Raw genomic sequence first — 21,133 nt, forward strand, 5'->3', positions numbered from 1 at the left:
ATCATAATGTGTCTTTATATTCCCTGCAGTATTTGGCCCCTAGGCTCATTATTGGATAGTAGACACTTAGGCTGAGAATCTGGTTTAGAAAATATTTTCATTATAGGTCAGTTTATATAACTGTTCTTTGTTAGAGACTCATAGCTAAGAAGAATTATCTCTCCTTTTTTGTTATCTGACTCTTTAAGCCAAATACTATAATTCATAGCCCTTCTGTCACTTGTTAACACACAAATTCTTTTGTGAGCATTGCAGAGAAAGCCTGGTTGCTAACCGCGAGACTTCCATCTTAATGAGAACTCTGCCCCCTGCTGGTTTTGTGCAACAAAACTGCTGTGGAAATCCAGTTGACTTTTGAAGCAATGGGGAGGCGTGTTGGACGGATCCAAATTGGAGGAAAACTGTCGTGGGTGTGGGGCAGAGCTTTGTAAGGCTGGTATTAGAAGTTGGGAAGCCACTGAGGCCTTCTGAGCAAGGAGAGGTAGGGCTGGAAGAGGCCTCTAAAGGCTGCACCCAGTTCTTCACTTTATAGATAATCAATATGATGCCTTAAGGGGGTTTAACCTGGTTCTTTGGCTTCAGTACTGTCTCTTCCTATTACACCAACCTCAGCTTAAAATGGCAATGTGAGTTAGGTGGTATGATGACTAGAAGCTGACCCCAGGGAAGTTATCAGATCTCATGTAAAATGAAACTGATAATAAAAATGCCTACTCTTAGGGTCATTATAAGGACTAGATATTTATGTAGAAGCAAAGTTTAAAGCACTGTCTAAAAGTTAGCTCTTTCTGTTAGATTGAATGATGAGAAACTAGGGGCAGGAAGGAGCCTGGCTGGGACCTTTTGATTTGGCTGTGAAACAGAGTTGTGACTATCAGAGTTAAGACCAGCATCCAGTGTTCTACCAGATTTACCAGCAAGTTGCTCATATGTTGGATTCATTTCAATTTAATTAAAAGGTGACTCCAAGGTTGCAAGTCTGTGAATCTTGAAGGCCAGTACTGGAAACTACAAATGGGTGTTTTGGGAAAGGATGACAGTATAGACACAAATATAATTTACATTTGTTGATAAATTGCTTTGTCTTCAGTCGTTTTTTTTATCAGGTCAATTGAATTGAAGACAAGAATAAAAGTTAATCTTTTCTTTTTTCCTTTTTTCCTTGCCCTCCTTAATCCCTCCCAGACTAGACCTCAGTTTGTGTTTTGCCCCTAGTAAGTGTCAATTAGATATACATTCCCCTGAGTAGTCTCACTCTGTCTTAATTATTTTAAAATGACAATTGTCCTCAAAAATGAAATAATTTTGCAGTCTTCTGCCAGTGATAGTTTTTTTTTAATGTACCTAGACTTAGTAATTAGGGTTCATTCACATTGGAGGATCTTGTGAAATGTATTGCTGATTTTTCTCTATATTTCAGGACATAAAACAAGAATTTTAAACCTTGAAATAAGCCTTAGAAATGCTTTTTTTCCAATCTACTTATTTTACCAATGAGGGAACTGATCTCTAGAGAGGTTTTATGGCTTGCTAAATGTCATCTAATATTAAGACCCTAGGCAGAATATGAACCTGGATCCTCTGAGTTCAGATATAGCCTACTTGAAGCTCTCATCTTCATGAGGAAGAATCTCCCTTTCCCATCGCAGGTCTTCCACATATTTCCATGATCTTGCTTATGTTCAGGAAAGCATAATGAATCTGACTGTTAAAAATTGGTCATATTGTTCAGAAAAGTTTTAGAATTTAATGTATGGGGAATTTTTACAAAGATTCATTTAGAACATTGTTTTCTTATTGCTGAAGAAAGATAAATAAAGGAGGCCTAATATACTTAATTAAAAACTAACTTTGAATGAATTTTTAGTTTCAAATTTTTATACTGGAGGGTTTTTTTTTAGTAGCATTTTTATCCTGGCTTGATTACTTAAGAAGGCATGATTTTTTAAAAAATTTATTATTTAAGGCAATTAGTATGTTTCTGAGGCTAGAGTAGAACTCAGATCCTCCTGTCCTTAGGGCTGGTGCTCTACCCACTGCACCACCTAGCTTCCCTGAAGGCATGACTTTTTTAAACTTTAAAATATCTCTCTCTTAGCCTTTATACATGTAATGTGACTTCTCTAGTGCTTTTGGCCTAAGCAAAGTAAGTAGTAAAGTTTTGTTGTTAAAGTGTGGGATTAAAAGGAGAAAATTAGAGCTCCAATCTGGTTAGGAGTCCACTAGATGGTGTAGTTTGATGGTTTATTTTGGTAGTTAACTTTGGATATGAAGAATTCTGTTGAATGCTGTGTCTTGAAAATTTGGACAGCCAGCACAGTGTGGGCAGCTTCCTTAGGGTTGAGTCTAATGAGAAGATGACTTCACACTTCATTGTAGGATCCTGGATCTAGAGGTGGAAGGAGCTTTGAAGGTCATCTGACTCAGTGAAAAAAATGGGCTTCGAAACACTCAGAGTTATGCCCAGGCTTACCCAGGGAACGGGCAACATTTGCAGTCAAGAGCCTCTGACTCCTGTTCCAGCTTCCATAAGCTCAAATAGACAGTCCCCAGCTTAAGCATCTTGTCTTTCTGTCCTTAAGTCTTGGATAGCATTGTGAAAACATTTCTTTATTTACTAAAATAGAGGTGTGATTTTTGTTAACCTTGGACAACATGGACAGGCTGCTGTCTGAGGTCAAGGGGACCTCTCTCCCATAATGGACTTTTTAAAAATATATTTTGGAGCCTAGGTTTAAGTGAAGTGGAATGACCAGTAGTGACGTGGCAGTATAAGATTTTCCCTTTCTTGGTATCCCCAGTAAGTTAATGTACCCCAAAAGTGCCATTGGCACAGTCAGATTTGGAGTGTTGAATAAGGGCCATTCTAACTAAAGGAAGAAAATCTTTGCAGATTTTGATCTTAAATAATTGTAGAAGCAAAAAATAAATCACATTCCTTAGTATTCTCTGGGTTTGTTATTCCAAGTGTACTTCAGGAACTTAAACTGTATCCTGTATCAAAGAACCCTACTGTTGAAGAGGGTGGGTGGCTTTTCCTTCTTCTCACACTCCCGCTTCCTGGAGGGTGGAGGGAAAGAGCCTTAGGTATTTTGTGTTGTTGGGGTGGGTCAGGATTGTTTTTAAGAGCCTGGTTTAGAGCCATGTTTAGAGACAGCTAAGTGAATATTTGAATTTTTTCCTTGTTCATAACTAAATCAAATATTTTGTGTTTCCCTTCCTGAGGTGACTTTGCTTTCTAGTCCCCTTCCTTTCCGTATTTCTGGTTTATTGTGCCTCATCTGGGCAAATAAAAAAAAAGAATAAAATTTGGAAGGAAATAGGAACTAATTTTCCAGATTGCTGTTATTATAGACTTTTAGGACTGTGGAAGGGGTTTTGTGAGGCCATTGTTTGACCATCAGTAGGATTATGCTGAAACTCTGCTGGTGATAGGGTCTGAAATACCTCCAGAGAAGAAGGTGTTCCTGCCACCCTTCCCACCCACCTAACCGAGTATTTTCTAATGCTATTAGTAATCCTTCTCTCTTAGCATCTTCTCATTGTAGTTTTTGTCTGTCACCATTATCATCCTAAAGCATTTGCCCACAGCTAATATATACATGTACTGATAAAAACAATAGGAGTATCTCCTCTCAATTAGAGAGGAGCAATGCTAGTCAGGCAGCATTTATTAACTGTCCACTGTGTACTAGATGCCGCTAAGCACTAGGAGCACAAGGAACTGTGTAAGACAGTCCCTGTTCTTAGGGAGCTCCAGGCCAGCAGGGTGTGCAGATCCTGGACTGGAGATAGCAACGGAGGAGGCTGGGGAGGAGGGAGAACATCCTGGTCACAGGGGACAGCCAGAGTAAAGACCTCCAGCTGAGGGGGGCGCGTCTTGTGTGAAGATCCCAGAGTATGGATGGGGGTATGTGAGAAAAAAGACCCCTGGATTTAGGCTCAAATCCCACCAAATCTACCTGACCTTAGACAGATGGCTTAACTTCTGTGTCTTTGTTTCCTCCTCTGTAAAAAGAGGAGATTGATCTGTTCAGTCTTTAAGAACCAACCATTCCAGTTTTCCACCATTAATCCTTCCATCTTCATGTAAAGGGTGCAGACAGCAGCATACAGATGGTGGATGCACAGTGAAGCAGTCATCTCAAAGTCACCTTCTTGGGACTCGGACCTTTGGAAATGGATAGGAGAAGCTGTGTGCATTTCTGGATGGGAAGGGAGGCGAGTGGCCCCGGATCTGCATGTCTAGACAGTGTGGGACTGGTGGGGAAGCTTTCATCTCACCTCATCAGTCTCTTCTGCATAGTTTGTCTTCTGCATAGTTTGTCTTCAGATGGAGAACAGCCGGTACCCATCCTCTCTAAAAAAAGCCTTTGTTGACACCGTGCAGCTTTTCCTTTCACCAGCTGGGGACTTGCAGTTCCTTGGCTTTTCTTCACAGGTCTGTTCTGAATCCTCTCGGAGCTTTTCACATTCCTCTCTAGTTCGGGGAGCGCAGTGCTGGGCCCCATTGAGGCTCATCAACTTGGGTGCTGGAGGTCTGGTATCAAGTGCCGTAAGGCCCTGCCTTAAGCCTAAGTCAGAAAACTTCAAAAGCTCTGTGTGCTTGGTCCTAAAGAAGAAGCACTAGGACTGCTTTCTATTGGGCAGGGCCCAGGAAAGGAGGGCAGTCCTGAGCAGAAGCATAGATGGTGACTGCAGCAAGACCGATCCCTGTCACAGACAGCAGGCCCTTGTACCATTCAGCTTCTAAGCCCATGTGCTGAGGGAGCCCTTGACCTTGACTGTTCACTGCCCGCTGTACCCTAGGCATTGGTGCTTTCAGCCAGAGAAGAGAGATGATGATTCTCTGTGGGCCCCAGCTTGGACCTGTAGCTACATTGTCTTGTACGAGTACTGCTATGTGGAATGGCTGGGATTCATAACAGTGTTAGTGAGGATTGTACTTAAGTTACTGTGTGATAGTTTATTTCCTTCCTTCCTTCCGCTCGTCTGAGAATCTTACATGATGTTGCTTCTGTAAGAAGGCATGTTCCAGGTTCCCAAAAAATTGACTCAAAAGCCATCTGGAAAGGCCCTAAGATGATTGTGTAAATTGAGGATGTTTTAAGTCCTGGTTTTATTGTTTTTTAAAGCTTCCGTTTGTATGGTTGGTTCATGGACATCTTTCCCTCTCCATCATGACCCCAGAATCGCTTTCTCTCATTCTTGTCTATAACCAGTCAGCCCACTTGGTGGCAGTGTGGTACAGTGGGAATAGCACCAGCTCTAAAGGACAGGATCTGGGTTCATATTCTGCTTCTAATTTGACTGTCCTTGTGACTGGTCAAGTCACTGCCATGTAACCTCTGCAGATTCCTACTTTTGAATGAAAGAATGAGATTAGTTTCTGAGGTGCCTTCGGTCTCTTGATTTGTAAACCGCATCTTGCATATGCTTAATTTGTTTTTTCTTAACCCAAATAAATCTCCCTAAATTTTACTTACTGAAATGTATTTCTTGTTTTATTTCTGACCATTTTCCAATGAACAATGCTATTTCTTCTGTACCATTTTCTAATCCTCCATCCCTGGGTCCAAACTGCTGCATATCATCTAGATTCTTGTCATCTGCAAATTTAAACAATCAATCAAGTAAACAGACAGACTACATTGGGCTAAATGCTGTACTTATGAGGATGAAGAGTTGAGAAAATTCCTCCCCTCAAAGAGCTTCCATTCTAATAGGGTCAACAACATGTGAATGGATAATTCTCAATTGAAAGTGGACACATAAATATATACAAAGTAGTTGAAAACAAGGTGATTTGGTGCCTGAGCTTTCTATTAATTTATCTCCCTTTCATTTATCACCTATCCATCTCTGTCTACCCATCATCTCTATCATCTGCATACCCTTGTCCATTTGTCTGTCTGTCTATATGCCTATCATCATCTTTATGATTTATCATAATCCATCTGTACCTATCATCCATTATCACTTATCCAGGTTGGTCTTTCTATATCTGTAAGTCATGGAGGTGATCATTATACCCTGGAGAGCTGCTAAGAGAATAGAGAGGAAGAGGGTTTAGGATGAGACCTCAGGGATTGCCCACAGTTAAAAGGTGGGATATGAATGACCTAGTAAAGAAGGAGTTGGACTGGTAAGTGGAGAACAAGGAGCGAACAGTATTAGAAAAACCCAGAATGAAGAGAGTTTGCAGGGGAAAAGGTGGTCCACCAGTATATAGCAGATAGGTAATGAAGACTGAGAAAAACCATTTGAGGAAAGATTATCAGATATGCCATATGACTTTAGAGAGAGAGTGATGTTTGAGAATCAGATTGCAGAGGGTTGATGAGAGAGTGAGAGGAGAGGAAGTGAAGGCAGCAAGTATACTGAAAAAGGATAAGAACTTGAGACAGTGGTTGAGTTTAGTATAGGTTTTCTAAGGATCAGAGACTGGGCCTGTTTAAAAACTGTAGGGAAGGAACCATAGAGAAGGCGAAGCTAAAAATTCATGAGAAAAATGGGTTAATTCAAGATATGGTATACTGGAGAATATAGGGGAGTGGAATCAAGAGTATGTATTCAAAGATTGACTACTTTGTCAGAGGTGGCAAAAGAAAGAGACAATAGACAATGTCAGCAGAGTTTGAAATGAAGAGAAAGCTTTTATATAGTAACATGACAATAAAAATATACAACTTTAAATAAAGGTTATACTTTTCTATTAATATAAAGCAAATATTTAACCAGACCCAGGACCACATCTTTCAAACACTACTTGTTAGATCTCCCTTTAGATTCATACTTTTTTTTTTTATTGATAGCTTATTGTATTACCATGTTAGACCTTCACCCTCTCCATGGTTATATGCTGCCATATTTGTCCAGTTTGACTTGTGTGGCAGCATTGAAATCCTCATCAAAGTCACGATCAATATTACTGTCTTTTATTTGTCTACCAGTTCTGCCCTTTATCATGGAAGGTTATTCAGGCAAGGTTTTAACACCACTGCCTCCTAAAGATATCTCCAACATTTCAGATAAAGAGACTAAACTCACAAATTTACAGTTTTTAGTTTCTCCTTGCTTCAGGAGCTTGTGAAAGTATTCTGTGGAAAACATATACTTGCTACTTTCTTCTTACAATAACTCAAGGAGTCCATTGGATAGAGGAGTCCTGGACTTGTGGTCAGGAAGATTCATCTTCCTGAATTCAAATCCTGCCTCAGACATATATTAGCAAGTCACTTAACCCTGTTTGCCTCAGTTTCTTCATTTATAAAGTGAGCTGGAGAAGGAAATGGCAAACCACTTCAGAACCTTTGCCAAGAAAACCCCAAATGGAGCCATGATGTGTCAGACATGACTGAAAAACAACTGAACGGTATTTTTTCTGAAGAAATGAAAAGCCTGTGACTTAATCACCTAGCCCTCTCTAATTTAAATGAATGATAATTAAATATAGAAATTTCATAGTGGTTCAACTGTGTACATTGAAAAACTTTTAAAAATGATTTGAATTCTTTTGTAGAAACTTTCCAACCCGGGCCAATATTGAAAAGAAGAAATTGTTGCAAGAGGAGAAAGAGCAGAGAGGAGAAGTATTGACAACTACACAGTTTGGGTAAGTTTTCTTCTGGTAAGCAAGTTGTTCAATCCCTTTGGCTTCCTTGTATTCTCTTGCTGCTTATTTTAACAGAATGTATTTATAAACAATAAGCATAACATTCCCAGGTGCCAAGTGCTCTCTAGTCCTTGCTCTTGGAACTTTCCTTTCTGACTCAAAAATGGTTACATCTTTGTTCTTGGCAAGAATGGCAGATTTGGATGCCAGAAAGGTTTCTTAGAGCTTCCTTAATTTAAAAAAAAAATTAGTGTTTATGGGGTGGAGGAGCCTTTCAGTCAGGTAAGTGTCCTGTTGACTGAACTAAGTGATATCATACATCCATTTTTGCCATTATTTTTCTTACAACTTTTTCCCTGAAACTACTGAGATCTTATTCTTAATTTACTGTTTTGTTTTGTTTTTTAAAAATAAGTTTTTCCATTGGCATGGCCATTTCAGGTAAGTGCATTCAATGAACCCAGTCCACCTTATTTGGTCATTAGTAAAAAACAGAAGGATTATGAAATATGGTCTTGGGTTGTAGAATTTTAAGTGAGATATATGCTTTCATTCTCATGAAGAACATTTGGCCTGGAAGTGCCCTACCCTAATGCAAATCAGTAACTAATTGTGATTTAGCATCCTTGAGAGCTGCAAAGGACTCTGGTGCTGGTCACACAGCCACTGGACTTAAATTGAGCTCTTTCTGAGTCCATAGCCTGCTCTGGACTGCTGCCTTTTGTGAAATGATGCGGGGTCATTGTACCAAGTGCTTTACACCATCTCATATGAGTATTACAGTGACCCTGTGAAGTGGATATCCCCTACCACATCTATGATTCTCATTTTATAGATGATGAAGACAATGAATCTTTTTTTTTCATCTAGAAAGATTTTATTTATTTTGAGTTTTACAAATTTTTCCCTATTCTTGCTTCCCTCCCCCCACAACCACAGAATGCAGTCTGTTCATCTTTACATTGTTTCCATGGCATACACTGATCTCACTTGAATGTAATGAGAGAGAAATCATATCCTTAATAAGGAAGAAAAATAAAGTATAAGAGATAGCAAAATTACATAATTAAATAACGGTTTTGAAGATTATGAATCTTCCAGTGGGTCAATGACTTCCTGATCCTTAGATAATTAGAAAATATCAAGAATTTGATTCCTGCCATCCGTGCCAGGCTAACTATTTCTGTTCATAGTCTAAATATCCTAGATCTGAAATTGGAAGTGACTTTTGTGGGGAGGGAGAGATCTAGTTCACCCCTTCCATCTTCCAGAGAGAGGTCTTGCTTAAGTGATAGGCAGCTGGAGGGGTAGTGGAAAGAGCCCTGGACCCAGAGTCTGACAGATCTGAATTCTAAGGTGACCTCAGGCACTTTTCTGCCTCAGATTCCTCATCTGTAAAATGGTGAGATCAAATGAGATCATTTTTCTAAAACACTTCACAGACTTTAAAGTGCAGTGTAAGTACTAGCCTGTAGTAATAGTGGAGGTAGTAATTGTAGTGGTGCTAGTAGACCTCTTTCATGTGTAGTAACTGGAACCAGTCATTTAGGAAATTCTTCATATTCAGTTTCTGCTACTGTAAAGTGTTCCAAATATTGAGTTTCAAAGATTGACTTTAAAAGCAAGACATAGTGTAACTCAATGTGTTTGAGTGTATGGTGGCAGGTTTTTAGTCTTGGTGCTTAGTGTGATGATCTTACACCTGATGGATCATGTTTTTATCTCAAGGAAGCACCATCAGCTCACCCTGCCATTTTCAACTAATTTGAGTCTGCTTAATGGATTGGGGGGGGGGGAATGAAGATTCTGTAGTTGGAGAATTTAGCAATTTATTATATTTATTTAGCAATTTATTGATGAATTAGGGTAGGAAAAATTCATCGTGTGCTTTTGTTACTCTAGTAGTGAATTGTTCATATTTAAAGATTTAGATTTTAAGAAATTAAAGATATGAATCATGTACTTTGAAGACTGAGTCTAGAAAGAAATCAGCAATGAATTTGAACTCTTTTTCTATAAGACTTCTTGGTATTTACCCTGTGGCTTTCTGTAACCTGCTCTGTGTTCCCATTACTATCAGTCATGTAATGAGATTTATTCCATAAAGTCATCTATGAACATCAACCTTACTGTTTCAAGATAAGCCCTAAATATATAGTTTATTTTCTTCAATTTTCTAGTTCCTCATAAGTATCAAGATATTGGTTACAGGAAACCAGTCCTTTTGAAGTGGGGGTCTTCATCACAATGGGATGGGGAAAGGTGACCTGATGATTGTCAGCTCCTTCCTTCCTCTCAGGATGCTGAACCACTGAGCTCCCCAGAAGTATAGTCTCTTTAGACTTGCAAGGGCGTGAATTGTGCAGGTAGATTGCTTATGGTCAGTTCACACTCTGACTGTGGCTTCAGGCTTTTCGCTCTCTAATATGAAGAGATATGACTTACCTCCAAATTGCATTTCTCTGCCAATCTGTGATTCTGTGGGCCTCCTTTCCTCTTTTACATTCTTTATTTTTAAAAGATCAGTTTTTATAACTCCATGGACATTAAAGATGCAGATTTAAGCAGTTAGATTTATATAGCTAACATTTTAATTCTCATATACCAGCTTATGAATTAGTGGACAGGCTGCTGAGAGCAAGAACATGAGAGGGAACTAGATTGGGATGAGAGTGTATCAGGAGCTAGAAGATAGGAGGAATTATTTTACAGTTTACTAATCAGTCAGTTATCTGAGCCTTTGTGCTGACTCTTGCTAAGGAAGCACTGGGATGCAAAGGTAAAAGACAGACCCTCAAGGGACAAGTGTCTTAGGGGAAGGTAATACATAAAAAAAAGAAGCAGAAAGATCAGGGGAGAGTGGGCCATGAGGAGTTTTCTGCCAAGGCCCTATGCCTTGTGAGCAGAGTTCTCTTTGCTCATGTGTCCATTCACCCCCAGAGGAGGAGGAGGTGGTTTTCTGAGCTGACGGGATCTAGATGTGTGAGACTAAGCTGTGGGGCTTGCAGTTATCTGTGCGTGCATCCCATCCAGTGCTTCACATGAGTTTCTCAACCTTCCCCAGTTAGGTCCAGTGGTGATGGAATGGGAATGGAGGCTATGTTAGATGAGATGCACCCGGCTCATTCTGAGTCCTCTCTGAAGGTCTTGAAATTTGGCGTGGTTGGGAAGAAGATGGTGCTAGCTTTGGCCTCTCCTGGTGATGATGTATCAACAGAATGGGAGCTGCTTAAGATCAAGATCAACTTTCATTTGTCACAATCTTGTGTATTTGGTGACCCCAGGGTGAATGAATCTTCTGGGTTGGTAGCCTTGAGTCATGTCTACACCAGCCATTGGTAGTCTTCAACCCAGAGGAACTAAAGATTGGCCCTCGAGACATAGACCAGTGAATATAAGAAGAGATCATCAGTGGGGCTCTGCCGGTGGTACAGCCCCAGCCTTCAGTTTCTATAGCAGGAGTGACTCCTCTGGGACCAGGGAGCAAGAGCCTGAGGTTGTGAGGAGCAGATGGGACTGAGTGGGCACAGTGCAGGCTTCAGGTAGCCAGCATTCAGGCACAAGTTCCTGGGGCAGGTAGGGAAGAGTATAATCCTCAGGGAGACTGTTGGACTTCTCCAATGATAAATCTCAGGTTGAGTGCTCTCATACTGAGAGGCCAATAGATTCCACTGGGAAGGGGGCCTGTTTCGTTTATAAGTACCTTCTCCCAGTGAAGAGGGTATGTATTTATGTTTCTCTAGTACTGGTTTCCTCTCACTTTCTCCACAGGATTGTTACAGTTTGTGACAGGGAAATACTGTTGGTTCTTTTTGCGACTGGTTGGGGTTCTGAAAAGGAAGGCTTATAGCATGGCATCAGTATCAATGGATACAGTCAAAAAAAATTGCACAGGTAAAGACTATACTTTCAGGGATCATACAGCAAAATTGCCCTGAGATCCTAGAAGTTGAGGGTAAAATAGAAATTGAGAGAAATCACCTGTTACCTCCTGAAAGAGATCCCAAAATAAAAACTTCCAGGAATATTATAGTCAAATTCCAAAACTCCCAAATCAAAGAGAAAATTCTAAAAGCTGCCAGAAATAAACAATTCAACTACCATGGCTCCATAGTCACGATTACATAGGATCTGGCAGCATCTACATTAAGGGCTCATGGGGATTGGAATATGATATTCTGGAAGGCAAAAGATCTTGCTTTACAACCAAGAATCAACAAACTGAACATCCTCTTTTAGGGGAAAAGATGGACTTTCAGTGAAAACAACCAGAGCTGAACAGAGAGTTTGATCTCCAAGTACAGGACTCTGGTGAACCATAGAGGGGGTGGAAGAGAAGGACTAACTCTGAGGAACTTAATGATATTGAACTGTTTGTATTCCTGCATGGGAAGAAGATACTGATAGCTCATATGAACTTTCTCATTTATAAGAACTGTTAGAAGGAATATATTTGTGTGTGTGTGTGTGTGTGTATGTATGTATGTATATATATACAGCAATGGTATAATATAGTAAAAAGATGGAGTCAATGGGTGAAAAAGGAAGGTAAAAGAGGAAGCTAAGAAATTTCACATAAGAGTCAAGAAAAAGCTTTTTCAATGGAGTGGAATGGAGAAGGCAAAGGGGAATGAGTGAGCCTGCATTCTCATCAGAAATGGCTCGGAGAGGAAATAACATACACATTTAATAGGCTATGAAATCTATCTTGCCCTAGAGAAAAATGAGAAGAAAGGGATGGGATAAAGGGAAATGGGGGGGAGGGAAGGGGGGGAATAGGTAATAGAAGAGAGGGAAGATCGAGGGAGAGGGTACTGAGATACAACACACTTTTGGACAGGGCCAGGATGAAAGAGAAAGAATAGAATAAATAAGAGTGGGGAGGAATAGAGTGGAGGGAAATACAGCTAGTAATAACAAATGGGGGAAAAATATTGCAGCAACTTCTCTGGTGGACTTATGATAAAGAAAGCAACTCACCCCAGAGACAGAGCTATTGAAATCTGAACACAGTCAGAAGTACATTTTTTTTTCTCTCTCTATTCTTGAGGTTTCTCATCTTCTTGGGGTGGGTGGGGGGAGTTATTTTTACTCTTAGTTTACTCTTTATGACACATTCAGTTTCAATCAACTGTGCAGCATGGAAACAATGTAAAGACTATCAGACTGCTTTCTGTTTGTGTGTGTGTGTGTGTAAATTGTAAAATTCAAAACCTTACAAAAAAAGATAGATACTACTATTGTATATAATAGGAAAACAAATAAAATGTTAATAAAATATTTTAAAAATTGCACAGGGATTCTTAGGCCTTATGGCAAACAACTTGAGTTGTGACACTTTATTATGTTTCCAGTGTCTTTTTGATTGTTTGATTGGTTTTATTTGCTTGTTTCAGTAAACTATAGGTTTTGTTCTTAAAGGGAGGTCATAACAAGAACAGTTATTTTTTTTTACTAGACTCTAAAATCTGTGAGGACAAGGAATGTTATGTCATAAACTTTGTAAATCCTGGCCCAGCATGTGCTTCATGTAGTAAACACTTCATGTTCAATGCATTGAATTTCATTAATCTGTCTCTTAACATCTGTCTTACTTGTGCTCAGAAAACAGTTTAAAATAACTTGGCATTGTGGGGTTGGCAATGACCTCTCCATTTCTTCTGCCTTTTCATTTTTTTAAAAGATTTTGTTTCCAACTCTTATTTTCTTGAGAATATCATTGTCTAAATTCTGTGCAGAGTTCTGGGCTGAAGAGAGAAAGTTTAGGTAAGCCAAGGTCCCTGCTTTTGGGGGACTTACATTCTTACAGAGATGGGGTATCAGATGAGAGTTAAAGCAAAATTAAGTTTCATATTTCTTACCTATAGAAAGATGCAGAAGAAGTGGAAACAGCCTCAAAATGAAGCAGCTGGGAAGCAACAACGTGGGAAGCACAGGAAGTGGCAGAAGTGGCAGAAGTGGCATGGTGGCCGGAAAATGCCAGAGATGGGTGAAGACACAGCTGCAGGTGGTTCTTCTGGCCCTCTTCCAGGCAGTTCTCTTGCAGAAAAGCGGTGTATGGCCCAGACTGGGATCTACCAGAAGGATGTGGATCCTCTGGGTGTGCTGGCTGACAGTGAGGCTGGTGAGGATCCAGGGGAAATGTGGGATGTCATCAGTGCTATTTCCATCTCCTCTCACCCCCCTCACACCTGCAGTCCAAATGTTTATGGTTCTTGCTGCACCTTGAGTCCATCACCCACCTCTCTGTTAGGAAGGAGATGGCCTGATTTAGGTCAGATCCTCTGAAAATGGCACTTGGTCATTGTGTAAAGGATTATTTTGGGTTTCTTCACACTTCATTCCTCTTCAGACCATATTTACCAGAAATCTCTGAAATAATCTCTTTTGTCATTTCTTACAAAAGTATTGGTATTTCATTTCATTTCATTTATATGCTACAGATAGTTCAACCCTTCCCCAGCTAGATGCTGGTCTCTGGGAGCCCCACCCCTCTGAATACAGAAGTTCACTTTCTGAAAGCTGACACCTGGGTGGATTCCAGGAGATTATTGACAGATCTAGGAAATCTTAGCCCAGATCTTGGAAGGACTGAGGGATTCAGTTATACCTCACTCCAGAGAGTAGAATTAGGGTCTAGGGAATGGAAGTTACAGGGAAGGCCCAATCAGATTCAGATTCAGAAGAGCCTCCTATCAAGTGGTACTGGCCCCCCAAAAGAATTGAGCTTTCCGCAAGACACTTTTTGTTCTTGACCTTGCATTGTTCCAGTGCTTTCTACCCTTTGGTTCAGGAACAAGAGACCATGGTATAATGCAGTTGGTATTCAAATGACCATCGATGGCAGCAAGCATCAAGGCGACTCTGTCTAGTGCTGTTTGACCAGAGCAGAATGAAGTCACTCAAGATGAAATCTCCTAATACTCCTGCCCTTCCCAGGCTCTTTCCTAATTGACCAGATTGAGAACTTATGCTCAGACTCTGAGAAGGACATTCATGCCCACAGCTTGGACCAGTATTCTGATCACCTAGAGGTATTTGTCCTCAGATGATACTTTAAAGAATATATTGCTCTGGGATCAGAGCCTGACCAAATCTCTTTGCTAATGGAGTGCTTAGCATTTTTCATTATGGTGAACATTTTCATTATGTTTTTGGCCAGATCTCACTCTGAAGTGCATTTCTTTATTTCCACTTATGCACATTCATAGTATCACAGTGATTTGAAAGGAGAAGAAGGAGAAAGCACTGAACAGATAGCTCTGAACTTGGGTAGCATGGGGAAACCTCTTTGAAAGTGCCTCTAAACTGAGTGTGGACTCTGTTCCCTAGATGCTTGAATGGGTCAGGCTTGGGATGGGTGGGGGGCATAGGTGAGTTTGCTGGCAACCTGACCATCCAGCTTTTGTGGAATGCAGAGAGTGTACTCTCTAGGCATAGTCATCTCCCATTTTGAGCCTTTCCTAGAATCCTGAAAGATGCTTTTTAGACCAGTGGCATCAGAAAAGGAAAAGGAAAGACAGCAGGTTGACTTTGAATTTTGTATTTTTTTTTTTTTTTGTTAAACATTTCCCAAATATATTTTCATCATGTCTAGCCACCCTCTGGTGTGGTGTCTTGGCACCTTTGTTCTAGAACCTTGTTGATCCAAAGATGAATCTTGATCTGAGTCTGGGAACCAGTACTCTCTTGCCCATTTTTTTCCTTGAAAGGTGAAAAATCAATGCATTCTCTAAACTTTTAATCTAGCTCCTATATGCAAAGCAAATTTGTTGAATTTAGACTTAGATTAGACCACATTCCATAAAACTCCTGCTTCACTGTGTTGTAGAAATGATTGTCAATCTCAAAGGCTACTCTAGAGGAGCATAAACTCCGGCAGCCCTACCTAACTTAATAGGTTTTGGGTACAAGCCCAGCTGTACATTGTCTTCTGAGAACTGAGTTCAGAGAGGCCTATCATCAGGAGGCTGGCCTTGGCCACTGAGACAAGAAGGGCTTGCAGTCCCCTGGTGGAGATAACGCTCACCCTGATGGAATCAGGAATCCTTTGAAGTAAGAGCTAAACCACATTGGTGGGTTTGCTGTTGTTTTATCCTCCCACTAAGTGTTCTTGGTGGAATGGATATCAAATATCAACTATGAAAAATGCTGTTTCCAATGAAGTCCTTTTGAATACCAAATTGTTAAATTCTTGTCATAAGGATTTCCCAAATTTGTCATGTGGGCAGTGTAGTTTACAGTCTTTTGATCCCCTGACAGAATTATATTTTTATATTCCCACATATGGTATCTCAGCCAACTGGTCAGATTGGATGACTCACAGTTACTCAGTTTTACTTTTCCTTCCTTCTTTCCTCAATTCCTTCCTTCCATTTTTCCATCCTTCCATTATTTCTTCATTCCATTCTTCCATCTTTCCTTCCTGTCTTTTTAGCTCATCATAACCCCATAAGATAACTTTGGAATATTATTATTGGTTTCCTATCTGAGGTAGAAGAAAAGCAATTAGTCATTGATGTAGAATTGAGTAGCCACGGGCCATAGACCTTTCCTCCATGTCATTTGATGCTCTCTTCATAAGGATAGACCATTTGCATTGCCTGGAATGCTCTCCCTCTTCAGCTCTTAGCTCCTCATTTTCTTGGATTCCTTTAAGACTTCACTTGACTCCCACCTTCCACCAGAGACCTTTCCACTTCCTTCCTGGATAGTGTCTTCTCTGAGATGACATTCCATTTACATTGTTTGTATCTTCTATAGTTGTTTCCATGCTGTTGGCCCCATTAGATGGGGGCCAGGATTGAAAGCTAGGGACCAGTGCCATTTGCATCTAGTTAAGTTTGCTAAATTTACTTGTTAACTGACCGACTTATCTAGTTTTGAAACACATCTCAGTTACTTCTACCTATGTGATTGAACAAAGTCACTTAGCTAGTCTTTCTGGGTCTCAATTTTCTCATCAGAAAAATAAGATAATTGGGTCATGTTTCCTATTTTTTACATTTTTTATTAGAAAATTTTTTTTTCATCATTTCCTCCCTCTACTCTTGAGGCTTATTGTGAAGTTGTCTTTCTCCTGGGGTTATGTCTTGAGCTTCTATAGACAATATGGCTTTGTTGTATGGAAAAGTTTCTTATTCTTGTTATTTTTTTCTCTTTGCTCATTTCTCTGACCTCAGTTTTTGGATTGAGACTTTTTTTGCTGCATCAAGGTTTTGTGCCTTCTGGCTTGCACCCTTGGATGGGGGGGTTAATTAGAACTTGAATACCTGTGAAAAGAAACTTGAACCTTCTAATTTGACTCTTCTTCTTAGGCCTTTGCTATATAAGAAGTTTGAGTGGGAAAAGAGGGAACTGAAAAAACAGTTGTATCTCCCTCTCAGTTACCTTGATAACTGCCATAGGGGAAGTCATTTTGTCCCTGGCTTAGGCATTTAAGTCAGAAACTCTTGTCTGTGGGATGTAGCCTGGTGGTCTCTTCTATGGCCAGGCTCACTGTTGGCTCTGCTGGAAATGCCTATCATTTGGGGGTGTTGGGGATTCTTCATAGAATCACTGAACTCTTATTTTTCAAAATGTTTTCTGTGTCTGGATATTTTCATTACTACTGTTTCTATGAGGAGTTTTTAACCTCTTTGGGATTGTGGACCCTTTTGGCAATCAGTCTGGTGAAGCCTATGGAACTCCCTTGTCAGATGCTGTTTTAAAATGCCTCAAATGTGTAGGATTACAAAAGAAATCAATTATGTTGTCTTAGAGTTATCAAAAAATAAAACAAGTTGACAATTGGTTATAATTTTCAAATATAGTAATAGGGACTAGTTTGTAAAGTTATTGATGTTGAGAACTTGCAGGTGAGAAAACCCATCTACACTACAGGGAGATACATTCTCTTCTACTTATGGTCTTTGAATAACTTTCCCAGAGCCACACAGCCAATACGCATCATACATAGGACTTCCTTGGTCCAGAGGCCAGCTCTTTATCCATTATGCTATAACTGTTTCCCTTTAAATATACATTTTTAAAATAAAGTAAACTCTGGAGCAGGGCAGTGGGGGAGACTGTTACCTGTAATGAGCCTCCTGACATGTGCTAATGAAGTGGAAGAGAGAATAGGAAAGTTAAAACTTTATCCTTATATTGTTCCCCCACACCCAACACTGTACTAGTCTGATGGTTTTGCAGTTGGCCTTTACTCCCTATCTGAGATCTCAGCTTTGCTTGTAATTATTTTCTCAGGAACCATCTATATACATATCACAGCTGTGGAATTTCTTTAATGTTCCAAACTGCAGATTTTTCTTTCACTTCCCTTTAGTAAATTAAGAGAGCACATTGTATTTAGCATGAATCCTGGAGGAAATAGTTATACCTGGCAAAGGCTTTTGCATTTTTCCATTCAGGAGAGCATGCAGGTCATAGAATTCTTCTGTTCCTTGATATAGTTGAGTTTTCCCATTAGTTGCTCCCTCTTGAAGCTTGTGGTGTCTCCAGTGAATTAGGTTGGCACCATCTTAGACAAGTGAGTGATTATGCTTAAACCTTTCATCAGCCTTCATGTTTTCTGGTTGTCCAGAACAAATATAAAAGGATGTTTTCAGGGCAACAAGTAATACAGGCATTGTTGACCCAGGCCAAAATGGAGGCTTGCTGCTTGACCCAGTGCCGGCACCTCACCTTTTGATGGAAGCTTTAGTATTAACTGAATTCTCATGTTTGGTTCCTTCAAATAATTTTACTTTTTGCCTAGAGTCTTTAGAAGTCCTGAATATGGAAAGCTCTGAATGTCTTCATTTCAACATAAATTTCTTGACTGACATTTTACTTTATAGCATTGTTAAATATTATGGTTTCTTCTAAACAAATTTTTTAAATTTTAAAATGGAAATTCTTCTGCATTACTTGATTGGAATTGTGTTTTTGTTTGGGACATTGTGGGGAGACCGGTATTGATAAGATTAAATATATTTCTCATATCTTTTGATTGACTTGTAATTAATAGTAAAGCCTATTTGGAGCTTCAGTATATGAGATATACCTGAGTTGTATATGGTATCCTGTTGTATATGGTATTCTTTTCCTTCCATTTGATAAAGAGCATAAATCAAAGAGAAATTTGTTGTCCCTCTGGAAGTTTGTCTTTAAGAGACACCAAGACCAGGATTGCCTTCTATTGATGGCTGAGTTAAATTACAAAGCACTTTCGATGGTGGCCCAATGCAGTGTTCTTTGAAGCTGGCTAAGCTATTCCAGCCAGCATCTTGATGGGAATTTAGAAGATGCTCAAGTCGTTTTTTCTTCTCTTCCAGAATCCGACAAGGAAGAGAAGCCAGAAAATGTTGTCATCCCCAAGGAAGTCACATCAGCCCTGGGATTGCTGATGACAAACTACGGGAACATGTCAGGGTCAGAGAGTGAGCCAGAGGGTGAGTCCTTGCAGCTTAATTGCATCAAATTTTTTTCCTGCAGTTTAATTTCTAGTATGAAATTTGTTTATTAAATCCCTTTCATATTATGCTGCACATCCTTTATTTTGACTTTCAAGGTTCCATTTTAATTTGGCATGAAAGATAGGAGAGAGAGAGAGAAAATACTGGAGGCTGAGGGGAAGGTGGGAATAGACTTAGAGGAGGAAGGAGCTGAGCTTATATTTATATCTCTGTGTGCAACCATAAACATATTGGATGCCTAATGTGTATATATTAGATAAAGACCAGGCAGAAAAAGAGAAAAGAGGGGAGGAGCTAAAAATGATAGCTGAGAAATAAAAAAAAATGAAGGGAATGCTGAACATTATAGCAGAGAATCATTTATTTTCTCTATTCCCTTTCCTTACCTCCTTGGGAGGGTACTCGGGACTCGGGAACCAGCCTGAAGGACCCTTTAAAATGCACAGCACCTTTCATGGGTGGAGGGAAATTCTTCACATTGGGTGCTGGCCTGCCTGCAAAGGTTGGCAGGCTGAGTGGTGGAAACCACTAAGCAGACTTGGCTCTGCTTCATTCGTTTTCAGCAAAGCATATGCCCTTCGAAATGGGAGAGATCTTTTATTTAGAAGTGAGTCATTCTAGAAAAGTCAGGAATGTGAAGCATAAATTCTTAGCCTTTGGGGATGAGATCATGAAGTGTAGCTTAAACTAAAGTTTATGAAAGTCTTTGAGAAACTGGTAATTGCTTCTTAGATACAAGAGGACTTCACTTAATCTGTTTGCCTCTGTTTCCTTATCTGTAAATATTCTGCCTCCTAAGGTTGTTGTGAAACTCAGATGAGATATTTGTAAAGCCTTTAGGACCCTGGCAAATAGTAGGCACTATGTAAATGCTTATTTCCTTCCCCCAAAAGGACTGTTGATCTGAACCAGATCATGTGGATGTTAGAATGCTATGCGAACCCTGAGGCTTCATTTTGGTAATGTTCAGATTTCTACAGCAGCAGAGGTCAGGCTCCAACCAGATCATAGAGGAATTTGTAGGTTTTTTTCCTCTTGTGACAAGATGATTTAGAAGGGCTGTTGGAGGAGCTATGATGAAGATGAGAGTTTTAGAGTCTGAAAGTATAGGTTTGTGCCATGAAAAGAGGCTCTGAATGAAGTTAGAGAGAGGTTGATGAAAACTTTGAAACCTATTGAAAATGATCTTTGGCAAAACCCCTTTACAGAGCTGATAACATTTTTAGAGTTGATTGGGCTAGAGTCTTGCTTTAGGTATTTTGGGACTTGAAGATGATCAGGAAAGAGTTTTCCATTATAAAAGAAGATATTTAGAGAAGCAGCCCAAGTAGATAGAAAACTGACATTCAACAGGAAGACCCAGGGTCAGTACCCACCCTGATACCTCCAGGCTTTGTGAACTTGCACAATTTATTTAATTTCTTTAGTCAACTGTCTTAAGATTGAGTTGCAGAGAAAGTGCCAATCTGTATTGGCAGAGGAAATTCCATATATTAAGGTGAAAGCATAGATCTGGTTAAAGAAAAGAAAAAGGAAAAAAATGTTATTCAGTGTATTATGAACATTCAAAATTGTATTATTTTCAACCAGTTAAGTTGAAATTTCACCATTCTGTTTTTAATCTAATAGGAACTCCCTTGGATGATTGGCTTCCTTGTTCCCTTCACAAAGAACAAAGACTTAGTTACTCTTGTTTCCAGTATACTAATGTGAAAGTAAAGTGCTTCATTAAACATAATATCTTGGATTTCTTTTCTTATCAGCTCTATTTATGATAGGTGATAGTAAAGAAAGCTGTCCTCAGGTTTACTGAACCCATAAAAACATGTAGTATTACTAATAGAACGTTTTCTTCTATTTTATACAGTATCTTTAGTATCTTTGTATTCAACGGTTCCATTTTTGAGACCATCACTATTAGAAAAAGCATAAATAAAAGAATTTTGAGTAAAGTAGGAAGAAACCTCACGGACCCAGAATTAAAATTGGAATGGAAGGATGAAGGGCAGATAGGAATATAGCACTAAATTAGGAGACTGCAGAAATCACGAAAGGCCCAGAG

The 21,133-nt window shown here is 39.6% G+C and overlaps 1 protein-coding gene across 1 annotated transcript in view; it reads left to right on the forward strand.

Moving 5' to 3' along the window:
* The window catches only part of NUFIP1 (nuclear FMR1 interacting protein 1), a 51,351-nt gene that overhangs the window by 13,830 nt on the left and 16,388 nt on the right, over positions 1–21,133 (forward strand). The window contains exons 6-8 of the mRNA XM_074191708.1: positions 7,523–7,615; positions 13,483–13,739; positions 18,931–19,047. Coding sequence (XP_074047809.1) covers positions 7,523–7,615; positions 13,483–13,739; positions 18,931–19,047 — 467 coding nt within the window. The remainder of the gene's footprint in view (positions 1–7,522; positions 7,616–13,482; positions 13,740–18,930; positions 19,048–21,133) is intronic.

Source organism: Macrotis lagotis, chromosome 6, assembly GCF_037893015.1.
Source record: "Macrotis lagotis isolate mMagLag1 chromosome 6, bilby.v1.9.chrom.fasta, whole genome shotgun sequence".
Taxonomy (NCBI): domain Eukaryota; kingdom Metazoa; phylum Chordata; class Mammalia; order Peramelemorphia; family Peramelidae; genus Macrotis; species Macrotis lagotis.